This window comes from Pan paniscus, chromosome 9 (assembly GCF_029289425.2).
Source record: "Pan paniscus chromosome 9, NHGRI_mPanPan1-v2.0_pri, whole genome shotgun sequence".
NCBI lineage: Eukaryota > Metazoa > Chordata > Mammalia > Primates > Hominidae > Pan > Pan paniscus.
Window position 1 is genome coordinate 71,620,644 of NC_073258.2, and position 16,101 is coordinate 71,636,744.

The window sequence follows — 16,101 nt, forward strand, 5'->3', positions numbered from 1 at the left end:
CTGGGCACACAGCCTGTTCTCCAGGAACAACAACAACAACAAAAACAAAAAACAAAAAACTGAACAACAAATCAGTCCACTGTAATCAGAAGGCTCATCGAAAAACACTCCGGAAAAATTAACTGACAACAAAAAATGTCTTCCTGGAAAAGATGAGGCTGGGCCCAATACAGGAATTAAAACCAATCACTGCTGACCCCACACGGGTGCTGCCGAGGTTCAGCTGCTATATTTACAACAAGAGAATGATGCATATGTCACGAATTGGAGGCAACGCCACCTGCCACAGGCCCTCAGGGCTGAGTCCCCTCAAATTCAGTGGCCGACACCTCGCAGTTTCGCTTCAGTCCAGCAGCAGACTGGGGAGCTGGGGCAAGGCAGAGTGCCCTGGGCTTTGAGTCCAGCATCGGGGTGGCCAGGACCCCCGAGAACCCTCTGACCCCCTGCCCTGCCACAGCAGGAGTCACACACAGTGTTCAAGAACTCTGGAGCCGGAGCCAGACTTGGGTTCGAATCCTGCCCTGTCACTCCCTCATCATCACCTGTGATGGGTCATCCTACGTTCACCAAACCTCAGCTGTTCCATGTGCAAACTGACACTAATGCCATCTCCTTCCTCACACTGCTGAGCGTGGAAGGGGACCCTGGCATACAGTAAGTGCTCAAGAAGTGGCAGAGGTCATTATTGAAACAGTCCTTGTTATTGTTCCCAGAGCTGTGTGGACCCCCAGAACTCGCATGCTGGTAGCCTGTGGCGGCAAGGGCAGCGTTTGGATCTCCTGTGCTTGGTGCCCCCTCAAACCCAGGACATTGAGTGTAAATGACTGTGAGCCTCAGGCTGGAAAGATCATTTCCCTTCCCAGCTAGAAAGACTCATCCATCAGGCTGTGTCAGACGCACCTGAGCCCTCCAGGGTGGTCAAAGGTAACGAAGCTTGTGTCCCAAGTGCAGCATTTAGGGCTTCCCAAGGCAAAGTGCCCAATCAGGCTCTCTATTCTCCAAGTTCATGGTGCATGGTAGCCACAGCTCACCTCTCCCAATACACAGGATCTCCAAGGGCCACCCTGCCATCCCTCAAGTTCCTCAGCCCATGTTTTCCCTCCTTCCTTCAGTTTGACAATATGGGTGAAGCAACCACTTTGCAGGATGTCTCTGCTTAGGGGCTATGGAGAAGCATGGGACCTGAACTCTGCACTCTTTGGGAAGAAGGATCAGATAGGATTCAAATCTGTTTCACCAACCACTAGGCTCCAGGCTTGAGCCTAACAAGCAGTTGCTCAAAATAACTTGGTAGATGTGTGTAACCCAGATAGATACCCTAACCCCACGTGGTCCAGTCCTTGTTGGAAAGATTTTCAAAGAATCACAGTCCAGATACCAAACAGATAGAAAACAGCGTTTCTGATCTTTAATAGTACTTCTCCAGTTATTAAAAGGAATCTAACTTTTATTTAATTTATTTATTTATTTATTTTTGAGACAGAGTATTGCTCTGTCGCCCAGGCTGGAGTGCAGTGGCACAATCTCGGCTCACTGCAACCTCTGCTTCCTGGGTTCAAGCGGTTCTCCCTGCCTCAGCCTCCCGAGTAGCTGGGACTACAGGTGTCCGCCACCACGCCCAGCGAATTTTTGTATTTTTTTTAGTAGAGATAGGGGTTTCACCACGTTGGCCAGGCTGGTCTTGAACTCTTGACCTCAGGGGATCTGCCTGCCTTGGCCTCCCAAAGTGCTGGGATTACAGGTATGAGCCACCGCGCCCAGCCAAAAGAAATCTAACTTAAAGCACAAAGCAATATCTTTTGGTAGCCCCAACTTTTATCATCTGAATGTAGAAGTAAGCCCCCAGTTTTCCTTCAAGTCTTGCCTGTGCATAACTTTTGTTCCTTCCGGCTTTCTGCCTAAGCTCCCTCTGTTTCTTTGTTTTCCTCTTTCCTCTAGAATCTGCATCACAAAAGACATCCAGTTGGGCAAGACCCCGCCTCCCTGACAGGTGGCACAGGAGGGTGGTTGGAGCAGGAGGGTGGGAAGTGATACATGGATCTTGGAAGAACAGCCTGGCTCTGCCACTCGCCGTGTGTCTGTGGGTATGTGAGTCCCCACTCTGTGCTGTGGCCTCCTCATGCAGAGAAAGGAGCTGATAAAAGTAACCGAGTTAAACTTAACACAAAGTGAGTTCATGTGTGTGAACTCTCTCAAAAACGGTGCTGGCACACAGTAGGTGCTCAAGCAGCGCGAGCATTTTACACAGTCACTGCCGTGGCTGTTCGGAGTTTTATTTGCAGTCTGTATCATGCTGCTCAGCAGTTAAGCTTTTGTTGGATCTCAGCTCTGTCTTAACAAAAGGGGACAGGACCCCCTTCCCTCTGCGGTCCTTCTGCCCAGGCATGTGACGAAGGTGGTGAACTCAGCACTCACTGAACACCCGCCCATCCCACCCCGGATGGGGACTCTGGGGTGTGCATCAGCAGTTTCAAGAAACACAGAATGACCACCTGACCCAGCAATTCCACTCCTAGGTATGTACCCTAAGGAACTGAAAACGAAAACTGGTACAAAAACGTTTACGTCGACATTATTCACAACCATAAGTTAGAAACAGCCCAAGTGTCCCTGAACTAGTGAATGGATAAACTAATTGTGGTCTAACCACATGGTGGAACGTTATTCACCCACAAACAGAAGGTAGTACGGACACACGCTACCATACGGATGAACCTAAAGCACACGATGCTGAAAGAAGCCAGACAAAAGGTTGCCTAGAGCATGATTCTGTGGGTGGAAAATGCCCGGAACAGGCAGACCCAAGACCCAGAGGGGATGAGTATTTGCCTGGGGCTGGGAGGGAGATGGAGAGTGAGTGCTAATGGGTTTGATGGTAAATTTTATGGTCTGTGTATTTTACCACAATAAAAAAGACATACCCAAGTGAAAAAAAAAGTGTATAAACACATGACAAAATGTATTACTAACAGACACATATAAAGAAGTAAAATTCCACAAAGATAAGCCTTGTTATGCGGACACTGTCTCCTGGTGGCAGCATCCCTGGTTTTTTCTTTGGCTTCTCTGCATTACCAATTTTATTTGTGTCTGACATGATTTACTCGAAACACAGTGAAATAATGCTAATGTAAAAGCTGGCTATCAGGCAGATATGGGGGTAAAGTTTACTCAAAATTTCCTAGGACCAGGGGTACAATTCCCCCTGTAAACCCCTCAGGATTCCAGTGGGCCTGGGGAGAGAAGGCTGGCACCTTCCAGGGAAGGGCTGGCTTCTCACGCTCTCTCTGATGTAAATGAATCCACCCCTCCACCTCCATCAGCTTTTCAAGTTCAGGCCCTGATGGAGAGGGGCAAGGGGTTTGGGAGGAAGGAGACCCTTGTCCAAGACGGAAGTTCTATCCTGGCTGTGCTCTCCTCAGTGGTGCCTTCCTTTCCTTAAGGAATATTTATTGGTGGCCTGCCATGTGCTCGGCTCTGGGTGGTCCCTTATCTGATGGGGCATGTGCAGGAAGTGACTATGGCAGAGGGTTATGAGTGGGCATCACAGGCAACTTTCAGGGAGCAGATGCAGGAGGTGCCCTGGTAAAGCAGGTGGAGGAGGCAAAACTGTGGGCAAGTGTCTGGGGACAGGAGGGGTGTGGCACATTCCGGAGACCAGAGAGAGCGTCCAATGGCGACGTTCATCTCCTCACTGGCCTGGCACATGTGCCATCTCCCCTTCTCACTCATATAACCCACTCCTCCATCTGCAGCCCCAGCCCTGAGGGTGCTGAAGGAGGTGCACATGCCCAGGACCGTCCCTGTCTATCTCCATGACCCCCTAGGTCCTGCCACGGAGACTGAACACAAAGGAGATGCATGGGAAAGTCTGCTCCATGGGACCCATCTGAAGATCCTGGGGAGAGGGAAGTAGAGAACTTGCTGGTGGGTGGTTTCATGAGACCACAGCGGGGCTACCATTCTCAGGGCTCCACAGCATCAGCTCTAACTCCCCTTCTCATCCCACTCTGCTTACTGTTGGCGCGCACACACCCTAATTCCCAGGGCTGACAAACTCCATCAATTAAAAGATCCTGTGGGGCATTTAGCACAGGGCCTTCCTCCAGTTCATTTGCCAGTCTAATCACTTGTATCATGAAACTCCCCACGAAAGGGCACCAAAGGCGAAGAGAAATCAATGCTAACAAGAGCCTGCTGAGAACACTGGGAGGTGGGCAGTGGGTGTATGGGAGGGAGGAGGGGGGCAGGTGGAGAGGACCCAGAGGCACCAATGGGTGCATCAGAGGACCTGGCACCAGCAGCTTCCAACATGGAGATGTCAGCCCACTATGCCTCCTGCAGCCTTCGCTCCATGTAGCCTGGGGCTGGGTGTACAGCATCCACACACAGAAAAAGATGGCTGTAAGATTACATCCCAGTGATCTGGGACTTACCTGGAGCATCAGACAGACACAGTGCAAAAGAAACAAGCTTTGGAGTCAGCTTAGATTCAGACCTCCCTGGAGGGCCCTGGGCAGGCTTCTTAATCTCTCTGAACTGTGCTGCATGCTGGAGATGTAGCAGAGACCTGGTCAGCAAACTCTCTGACCCACAGGGAATGTTCCCTGAGGGAGGTGGATAGTAAGTCAGTCACCTAACACGGGAGATGTATGATTCCTATGGTCATGGAAGCACACGGTGTGAGTGTGAGAGTCAGGGCAACCTGAGGGTGCCAAGAGGGGCCTCTCTGAGAAGGCATCATGTGAGCCGAAACCTCAGTGGTGAGGGGAGTGGGGCTCGAAGCAGATGCAGATGGACATGGCAGGACATAGCAGATGCTCAACCATGTTGGCTCCTTGGCCCCTCCTTGTGGAAGAGATTTCTCCATCGAGTAGATGAGACTGTCACTAAGTAATGAGCCTCTATGCCCAGAAACTCCAAGGACACAGGGGACAGAAATGAAAGGTGCAGGGATGGAGGGAGGGGACATGCTGAGGGCTTTCTCCAGACTCCTGAGGAAGGCTGCATCCAATCCTCCCAGCTGTCTAGTTCAGCACCCTGCAGAGAGCCAGCGCCCTGGAGTGGTTCAGCACCCTGGAGACAGACCATGCCACACAAGGGTTCAGCACCCCGGAGAGATCCAGCAATGCTCTTGCTCTGTGCAGCTGTACAGCCACACACATTTGTACCTACTTCACTAACAACCCAGGCCCCCACTAGACCAGCCGGTCACGCCCAGCTTCATAGCATCTGATCACTCCCCAAATCCACCTTGAACATTCCTGACCCCCTAAGCTTTTGCTCAAGACCTTCCTCCTCAGTTCTGCCTGCAAAAACCTCACTTACCCATCAAAGCCTGGAGCCAACACCATCTTTCATGAAGCCCTTTTCCTGATTTACTTTGGGGCCTTCACCACACTCTGCTTTTTGCCTACCCCTTCTAGACTGTGTGTTCCTCAAGGAACTGTGTCTGATTCACGTCTTTCTTCCAGCCCAGTACCTGGGAGGCAGAATGTATGCTTCAGAAATGAATGAGTGAAGCTTCAGAAGTAATTTTTACAATTGCCACCATTTGTTGAGAACTCATGATGCCAGAAGCTGCTACATGCTTCACACACACTTTTATTTACAGTTCAAGAAACTGAGGCCAAGAAATGAGCAACCTGCCCAAGTTCACACAGTTAGGAAGAGGCAGAGCCTGGATTCAAACCTGGATCATATGGCACAGCCTGTGCCCTTGACCGCGGCTCCTCTCTGCCTCTCTGCAACCCTGTGTGCTGCCATCTGCCAGTCCCATGGCATCTGAGCACAGCAGCCATGGTCCCCTGAAGTGATTCTGAATCTTTTTATAGCCTGAAATTGAAATCACTGATGCTTCAAATTAGAACCCCAAAATGAACGAGCCAAGACTTCAGATTTGCAGTTGCCGAGCTGCCCGCATCCACCTTCTCAGCAAGATTCCTGGGCCACTCCTCAGCCCGAACCACCTGTTCCCAGTCAATATGGAGGACAGAGAGAACGACCTCCCCAGGCCCAGAAGGCCACATGCAGAAAAGGGATCCAACCTCCCCGCCATCCAGGGCTCCCCACAGAGCAGTGGCCTCTGTCTGGGAGAAGAAAGACCACAGTGCATTAAGCCTCAGAGAGCAGACCCCAATGCTGTTGGCCTCAGAGACTGAAGATCCCCAGTGCTATTAGCCTTAGAGAGTAAAGGCCCCCAATGCTATTACCCTTGGTCAATGGATCCTGACGACACGGTGAGAAGCCACTGAGCTGCCAGGACAGAAACACCCCACACTCAAGAGGGATGCAGGACAGACCCTGTTTGTCTTTGGTGTGAATGCAATGAAATATTGGCCTTGATGACCAAAGCACCAATGTGACCCTGGCTCAAGAATTCAGCAGTCACCCTGGGTTCCTGCTAACATCAGCTGGTGTTTGGTCTTTAACTTGGTTATTAAGTAGCCATTCAAAACCATCTAAATAAGAGTGGAAGAAATTTTGGGGATGGGGTGGAGAGTTCCTAGATTGGTCATCAGGTCCACCAGCAGGACATGTGACAAAGTCTCTCACAATACCCCAAAAGGCAAGCTAGAGAAATGTGAGCTGTGTGATGTGGCTGAACCACTAAACCCAAGGGATGCTGGCACCAGGCAAACCACAACAGGGCTCTGGCCTTGGCCCTGGGATTTGCTGCTAGAGGGCAAAGTGGGCATCAGGAATAGGAATTCCAAGGTGATCTAAAAGCCAGACCCATGCCAACAGAGAATTGTACAGGCTGGTAAGTGCTCTGGGAGCAGTGGTTTGAGTCAAAGGAGGAGATATGCCTGCCAGGGACTTTGGAGGCTGGCGGGTGGGGTGGGACAGGTACCTCTATTAGTGATATTCCCCACAACAGAGGCACAAGGAAACCATGGCTCATGTACTCTTGGCTGGAAGTGTCCGACGTACTTCGCACATGGTGGGTGTGCCCTGTGACTGCTACATGCTTCAAATAATAGTGGTAACAAACATCAGTCATTATTATAATATTATTATCCCTGTTTGTTCAACTAATAGCCACTGGTTGCCTCTTCTGAGTCAGGCATCATTAATGATGATGAAAGACAAGATGATAATCAATGACAAATACTGACTGAGGACGGGTGGGGTGCATGCATCTTTAGTCCCAGTACTTCAGGAGGCTGAGGTGGGAGGATCATTTGAGGCCAGGAGTTTGAGACCAGCCCAGGCAACAAAGCAAGACTCTGGCTCTATAAAAAAGTACAAAAGTTAGCTAGGTATGGTGGTGCGTGCCTGTAGTCTGAACTACTTGGAAGGCTGAGGTGGGAGGATCTTTTGAACCCAGGAGCTCAAGGCTGCAGTGAGCTGTGATTGTGCCACTGCACTCCAGCCTGGGCAACTGAGCAAGATCCTGTCTCTAAAAAAGAAAGTTGATTGAATGCCAGCCCTGTGCTCAGCGCCTCTGACCAGCAGTCCAGTGCTAAGAGCCCAGTTCAGCACAACCACCCATTTTATCAACAGGAATACTGGGACCCAGCAAGCATAATGACTGATCATGATGCATCTGGACTTCATTTTCTTTCCTTTTTCTCTTTTTTTTGAGATGGAGTCTCGCTCTGTCACCCAGGCTGGAGTGCAGTGGCGCGATCTCGGCTCACTGCAAGCTCCGCCTCCCAGGTTCACACCATTCTCCTGCCCCAGCCTCCCGAGTAGCTGGGACTACAGGCGCCCACCACCACACCCAGCTAATTTTTTGTATTTTTAGTAGAGACGGGGTTTCACCATGTTAGCCAGGATGGTCTCGATCTCCTGACCTCTTGATCCGCCTGCCTTGGCCTCCCAAAGTGCTGGGATTACAGGCGTGAGCCACTGCACCCGGCCTGGACTTCATTTTCTTTCCTCCAAGTAATATTTAACTCTGAAGCTTTGGGGATTGACCCTTGAGCAGCGAGCTCTAACAACTGTTCTTCACACCAGCTTGGTTGCAAAGTCAAACATGCTAGAGGCCACCTCACATTTCTCAAGTGCCATTTTAAAATACCAGCCCAAGAAACATATATATTTTTTTCAAGACAGAGTCTTGCTCTGTTGCCCAGGCTGGAGTGCAGTGGTGTGATCTCGGCTCACTGCAACCTCCCTCTCCCGGGTTCAAGTGATTCTCCTGCCTCAGCCTTCCAAAAAAAAAAAAAAAAAAAAAAAGAAAGAAAATGAAGTCCATATTCAGCATGATCAGTCATTAGGCTTGCTGGGTCCCAGTATTCCTGTTGATAAATTGGGTGGTTGTGACAGTAGCAGAATCACCTGAGATGAGCTGGGCTCCTCAGCACTGGACTGCTAGTCAGAGGCGCTGAGCACAGAGCTGGCATTCAATCAATTGGGATTAACAGGCACATGCCACCATGCCCAGCTAATTTTTGTATTTTTAGTAGAGACAGGGTTTCACCATGTTGGCCATGCTGGTCTCGAACTCCTGACCTCAAGTGATCTGCCTGCCTTGGCCTCCCAAAGTGCTGGAATTACAGGCATAAGCCACCACGCCTGGCCTTATGAGATACTCCCAGGGTCTCCGAGGAAAACACCAGGGCATCCCTCTTAGCATCCTGACTTAAATACAAACCACGAGTATAAAGAAGATCCACGCCCTCTCTCGTGCAAGTATTTAATACGAGGAAAATGTAATTAGCAAACTCGAGCACCACTTTTCAAGGATGAAGGATACTGCCACCTGCTTTAACTGCAAGGGAAAACCTATTTGGAGAAATTAACACAAAAATGAGATTGGCCACTTCAGGGCCAAGAAAACAATCACAAAAACCATAGGCGTCATCAGAGCCCTGCAGCAGGCGGGTAAGGAATGGCCCCGGGAAATTAATTAATGCCCAGGAAGGCTTTTTCCTCTGACAGCAAACAGCACTATCTGTGCCAAGGGGGCTGGACATTTGTCTCCTCTGTGAGATAACTTTCTTCTAAGACACAGATTCCTATGTATGAAATGGATACTTTTCAAAATATGAATACTTCGATTCTAGGAAATCTGAGAGAAACATCTGAAAGAAAGAGAAAATAACACAATCTCACCACCTAGGGGTTAATATTTCCTTTCCTTTTTGTTTTCTATTCTATGACTATACTGGGGAAAGATGGTATTAGATGATATTGTGCTGATCATTTTGATTCTGCCTTTCTCACTAAGTAGAATGTAACCTTTTCTGGTTGGTATTAAGAGCTCCTTGTAAACATCATTTTTAATGCTTTCTTATGAATTCACAACAGATGTCCACTGCCACTGAACCATTCTCCTATTAGCCCCGCCCCCTCCCTGCCCCAACTCCTTGTTTTTGCCACACTGTAATTGCTACCTGTTTTTGTTTTTGTTTTTTTTGTTTTTTTTTTTTTGAGATGGAGTTTTGCTCTGTCACCCAAGCTGGAGTGCAGTGGCGTGATCTCGGCTCACGGCAACGTCCGCCTCCCGGGTTCAAGCGATTCTCCTGCCTCAGCCTCCTGAGTAGCTGGGATTTCAGACATGCACCACCACGCCCAGCTAATTTTTTGTATTTTTAGTAGAGACGGGGTTTCATCATATTGGCCAGGCTGGTCTCGAACTCCTGACCTCAGGTGATCCACCCGTCTTGGCCTCCCAAAGTGCCGGGATTACAGGCGTGAGCCACCACGCCTGGCTGATTTCTACCTGTTTTTTAAAAAATTATTCCCTTAGCATGGATTCCTAGATGTAAAATTCCTGGTTCAGCTTTATGTCTCTTGTTACACACTACCACACTGATTTTGAAAACATTTATGGCAACTTAGGCTTTCCCCCAGCAACACATGAGTGCTGTCACCAGCAAGGAGTATAGTCACAAAAAAGTATTTGCTAATTTGAAAATAAAACAGTCACCTCACTGCTTTTCTTTTTACCGTTTGCCCATTTATACATAAAGCACATCAAAGTGTTGTTCAGGCATCTTTGAGCCATGACATTACAGAGTCAGACAATGTTGGGTTGGAATTCCACCTTCTCCACTCACCAGCTACATGGCCATGTAGTTACTGCACCTATGTACCTCAGTTTCCCCATCTGTAAAATGGGGAGGAACACACTTGCTATATGGATGACTGTGAGGGTTAAGCGGAGCACTGCAGGGCTTGTAGGGCTTGGAGATCCAGCTCAGCTGCTATAAACAAGGACACAGGCTTCTTGGGACATTTGTTGCAAATGTTGTTTGCCCTCTGCCTGCCTGCTGTTGAGTTGAACTGTAAGGATGTCTCAGTTACAGGATATTTTAGATCACAAAAGTCATTCAAGAAACAACATTTAGGTTGTCAAACAAGGGGTTTGTGGAAGACAGTCCTAGTCTTAAGACTAGGAGATTAACGCAGCACCTGCTTGTGTTTGGGTCGAGGAGACTTTAGTTGGCAGGCCACATCAAGAGGCTGGAATGTCAACTTGCACTGGGCCAGTGGGTCATCGCCTGCCTGTTGGGACCCCCGGCATCACCACTGCAGCTTTCATGGATGCCCAGCTCTCGCCTCATGCTTCTGATTCAGGGCGTGTGGGCTGGAGACGAGGTTTCTATAACCCTCAGGTGACTGACACCCAGCCAGGTTTCACTGAGTGAGACCTACAGTGAGCCCTGCATGACATCCAAGTGGCGTCCCCACCTCCACATCTCCTTACACACTTGATGCACTACCGTCATCCAGGAACCACCCACATCCTCCTTAGCACATGTCGTGAACTTCAGAAGCAACCTGTGATCTCTCCAGCCCCATGTTGTGGGAGTGAAGGGGCCTAATAAGGGCCATCTCAAAGAGACAGCAGACAAAGTCTTCAGCAAACTCTTACGGCAGGCTCACTCTCCTTTGAAACTCTCTGGTCTCAGCTTCCTGACAAGCTCTAATCATTATGAAAACCAGTTTGGACTGGGTTTCCTGTTGTCACCAGAGGGACATGGGCCTCTGTCACTCCTGGCTGGTGGAGGCCCCATCCTCACCTCTGACCTGCATAGAAAGAAACACCTGCCCTGCTTCTCTCGGGGGCTGTCACTGCTCCAAGCCTCGGCTTCAGCCTCCCTCAGCAGGTCCCACGGGCATTCTCCGCAGGGGCATTCAACTTCCCGCCGCCCTGCCCCTCCCACGGCCTCTGAAATCTCTCTGGCTCCTTCTCCCCTGGGCTGGCTGACATTTCACAATCTGGGACGGCTTAGTGTCACTGGCTATCCTGGGAATTCCGGCACACTAGCTGATCTGAAATGGCAAATCGCACCATCCATGGGGCCACTGTGATCAAATGTCCCTACCCGTGGGACATTCACTTATCTTTCACGTCCACCTCTGAGGTGAACCTTTTATTATGACATAGCTTGAGTGATAACATCTATCTGTCTCATGAGACTCCCGATTTGGAGATAGCTCAAAGCCTTTGATTGTGGTTGGTAGGGTCAGGGGGTGGTCAACCAAGGAACAAAAACAACAGCAAAAGAACAAACTCTTCCCAAAAGCTTAGGTAGGAGAGAAATAAATTCTACAAGCTAAGTACCCAAGAAAGTCATGCACAGCAGGAAATCATGACAGGCACCAAGGCCAAGAGCTGGATGGCCACGTCAGGGCATTCTCACAAAGTTAACGAGGGAAAATGAAGTTCTAGAGATACCAAAGACATTAAAAACCAACATTCACTTCAAAGGGTGCCCATTGGTCCAAAAGTTCAAACCGCAGCATGCATTTTTAAAGAGAAAATAAAAATCTGTCACACTTTCAAGGTTCTTTCAAAATAGCAGAGAGAAAGGAAGGCTTGCCAAGGGCTGCTTGGGGTAAGGAAGACAGAATGCCTGCATTTTGGGCAGCTTTTCACATGGAGACCTTGCACCTCACCGGGAGCTCAGAAACCCCACTGACTCTAGGACTGGCTGCTCACCAAAAAGAAAATTCACGTGAGACATGTGAGGCTATTTCACACCATCCCTCCAAGGTCAAAGCTCTTCACTAAAAATAGAGAAACATGGTCTGTTGGAACAAACACACACCTATTATGCTATACAAGATTTTAATATTCCGGTGGCAAAATCCAGTGCTAGGAACACAACTCAATGGAATTCTCAGTCTTAAGCCCCTAGAGGAGAATTTCTGAGTCCCAGAGGCAGCTGTGGACATGAACTGGGAGGAGCCAGGGTTGCGCAAGGGTCCAGCTGCCTGAGCCCCGCACCCTCATTAGTGTATGACTGGTGTGGAGCAGCCTCGTAGGGCTGTGGAGGGCCCAGTGCTCCTTGGGTTATCTGTGATAATCATAATGCAGGCGCAGCCCTAATGCATCTCAGGACCAGCCATTCCTAGAATACTGGAAGTCAGAGGTTACCCAGAATATAAAACCTGCCCCAAAATGGCAAATCTATTTGCATACCAGAGGTTAAAAGCAATGTCAGAGGAGGTGCTTAGAAACAGAAGTGTGGAAACTCTCAAAGCTCCAAATTTCCACAAAGGCTTCAAACCGACAGGACAGGTCCACCTTCTCAGCCCCACCCAGGTGAGCGCTGCAGCCACAGACAGCTACATCTTCTAACCCACTGAGGCTCCGCTCACTGGGCAAGTGCAGGGCCCACACACGTGCCTCAGCAGGCCACGTTTCTCTTATTGATGAGTTTATCCAGGAAACAGTCCAATGAGCTGAACAACGGGGGTTGTTCTTGCATCTGCAGCCCTCTTTTATTATTGAAAATCAAGAACCAAGAGTGACCTATTTCAACACCCCCCCCACCCTGCCTGTCACACGTGCACACACTCTTACACCACCTATAGACTTCAGCCCTGCTGCTAGGCCCAAGGCCACGCCCCCCCCAAAAGACACACACACACACACACACACACACACACACACACACACACACACTCACACACACGAAGGGGACTCACATCCCAACTGCATCCTACAGAGGATGATTCAACCCAGGCCCTCTGCATTTCCATGAAGGTTACAAATCGAGTTAGCCCACAAAGCCACGGCGGGCTCCGGTCTCTGTCATTCTGGTGGTGCACCCGACAGTTTCAACACACAAGAACCCAAATAAGCTCATTTCTCATTCAAACCAGGTTCTGATTGGTCAATAATAATTTAAATGCATCTTCCAGCAAATCAAAGAGATCAACATGAGGCACTCAGAATAAGTTTAAGCACCTGCTCCATCTTACCTGGCTCTCCAATAGTCTCTTCCCTTCTGACTTTCCACTGCCCCCTAATAGTCCTGAGGATCTCTAAGGAGATCACTAGCAGAATCATAGCATGAACAAGAAGCTTGGGAGCTTAGGCCTGATTGGGAGAAATGATCGCGGGTAGCCCTCTCACCACGGGTGGAGATGTGGGCTCCTCATTTACAGAACGAATGTCTGTCTGTCCGGCCCAATGGCAGGGACCACCAAATGACTGGCTGGATGCCACGTACCCACCCCTTCCACCTGCATGTGGAGTTCTGATGTACACGAGGCTGGGCTCAGGGTGACATGGAAGAGCGTGTGCATCCAAGAAATGCGCACTCCCAACAAGGACCATTCGAGTCTACTGAACCTTTAAAATATCATCTTTTTCAACCTGTAACATTCTTTTCTTCTTCCTACTTCCAAAGAGTCACATGTTCCTTTGCATAACAAGATTAAAACTGAACACCTAAACTCACAAAAAGGCCAGGTGATCAGATGTACTGGGGCCTCCGAACCCCTCGCACACACCAACGTGCCAACCCTAGGGACTGTTTGCAGAGCCGGAGCACCCAAACCTCTATTCTCTAAAGGAAGAGAATGCTCTTTCCTTTTCAGTACCAGCAAAAGTTCATTTTCAAAGCATCTGAATTCCTAAGTTTCCTTTTTGCACCATCGACACCAGCCATCCCTCTTGCCTGGGCTCCTTGGTCTTGGAAGGCCATCGTCCATCTGATGGGGTGGTTACCACAATCTGCAAATCTACAAGCTCTTAGCCATCAATGTTACAGACCTCACGCCAGCAACTGCCACACAAGAGTGCTTGCCGACTCACCCATAGGACACAAGAAGGGACGATGACTCCTCTTGGTGCCTATTTAGTCACAACTAAACCACCCACAGGTCTGCACATGTCCCCAACATCATGGTGACCACATGCCTCCTCTTTCTACCTTCTACTTCAAGACCAATGACCAAATTCCACAGACTTTTCCTCCTTCCAACGGGTTACGGCCAAGGCCTCCAAGACAAGCCCAACACCAGGTACACAGGCAGTGGCACCCACGGTGGGAGAAACTGACCAATGAAAGTTCATGGCAGCCTCCACAAGCACCCCCAGACTGGGCCTCGTGGCTGTGCTGCCAGGACTATGACCCTCTCCCCGAGAGTCGGCGCTCTCCCCAAGCAGAAAGATACAGACACCTGTGTCCCTACCTCAATCAAGAAGTCCCCGGTCCTTAGTCCGGCTTGCCATGCCACCCCACCTTCATCCACGGACTCCAGGTACTGTAGGGCTGGGAACGCCGGTGTTGGTGTGAATTCTTCAATGGGTGTGTCAGCTGGGAAGACAAGCAGCACCTGGTTACAAGCCTGGGAGATGTCTTCCAAGTTCACATTGCCTGACCTCCCCACGGGACCCCGGGAGGAAGTAGGCCCACTCATCTCCCATTGCAGGTGGCTAGTCCAGGCCAACTCTCCCCCAGGAAGGGCTTGAGATTCATACTCATGGGCTGATGCAACTCAAGCAATGAAGTCAATCGCACTTTGGGGCCGCCATCATATTTCTTGGCCTCTCTGCTGAAACCACAGGATAATGTGCTCTGTGGTACATGTCTACACGCCCATCATTTTCTTTAAAAGCATCAGTGACTAAACATTTTCGGTTCTAAAAATGGAAAAGTTCCTCCCCTGCCACACAGAGCTACAGAAACACCACACTAAACCACTTGCCAAATTTACATCTACGTAGACTCGCAACCAAGGGAATTCAACTTGGAACGCGGACGGAACATCACGCTGACCCAGTGGGTGGCTACAGATTTGGAATGTGCTCATGAGTCCTCTCTACAGGGAGTCCAGGCCTCTGTGACCACTCTGTGTGTGACCAGTGTCCCTGGGCACTGGCATGTGTGTGTGTGGGTGCTGAACCACTACTGCCCAGCACAGTGAGGCTTGGCTTCTGGGGCCCCACACAGCTGCCAGGTGCAACTCCAGGGCAGGAGATGGACTTTTCTAGGGAGGCATGAGTGGCCAGGGGTGGGTGGGTGTGGAGATAAAGATTCCAGCAGGGGGAGGGGAGAGCAAATCACACAGACAGGCGTGGATGCTCTCACAGAGACAGATGCATCTGCTCTTTCTCTCTCTGGACAGCTCGCTATGGAGCTGCCTGAGTCTGAGGCAGGTGGGCATGCCAGCTGGGGAGGAGGCCTCCTGCAGCACAGGTGCGGGACCCCTGACACAGCGCGTAAGCTCCAAGATGAAACTTCCACATGGCTGAGCCACACACGCAGTGGGCGGATGTCCCCTCTCATGGGGAGGCGATGCCATTTTGTTTTCTTTTGGAGGGGAAGCTGCGCGTGCAGGGTGACTGGGAGGTGCACCGCCATGGACTGCATTCCTGAGCCTCCCACGACGGGCCACGTAATGTGTGTGCTGCCGGCTCAGTCCACGGCAGAGGGGACCATCTTGTCACATTTCCTTTGCAAAGTCACCTTAGAGGTGAGCACACAAATGCCTGCCGCCCTTGGAGCCAAAGCCCACTCCCAGAATGGGGCAGTTTCTAGGTGCCTGAAACTCAGGCCAGGGCAATCCTGGGGATTTGAGACCCGGAGCTCTGAGGGTAGCCACAGTCTGGCTCAACTAGAACACAAAATACTGACCACCCCATCATTTAAAAACAAAAGGTAGGAGGGGCAGGAGGGAGAGAGAACCCATTCAGAACAACATCATCTACAGAAAATTAAAAACATTCCTCAAGGAAGCCCTAACGTTTTCTGAGTAAGGCACAATGTGAAGGAACATGGTTGTCTAGCAACCGAGTGCCCCCAGGAAAAATGCTTATTTAATGCTTATTCCTGAGCTGGGGAACGTTTTTCATGCAGGCGTATATATACACACACACACACACACACACACACAACATGGGAACAT

At 49.9% G+C, this 16,101-nt stretch overlaps 1 protein-coding gene across 2 annotated transcripts in view; it reads right to left on the reverse strand.

The window, feature by feature from the left end:
• SHANK2 (SH3 and multiple ankyrin repeat domains 2) overlaps positions 1-16,101 on the reverse strand; it is a 697,015-nt gene that overhangs the window by 178,710 nt on the left and 502,204 nt on the right. For both annotated transcript variants that reach the window (XM_063608635.1, XM_055093718.2), the window contains one exon: positions 14,386-14,510. In XM_063608635.1, coding sequence (XP_063464705.1) covers positions 14,386-14,510 — 125 coding nt within the window. The remainder of the gene's footprint in view (positions 1-14,385; positions 14,511-16,101) is intronic.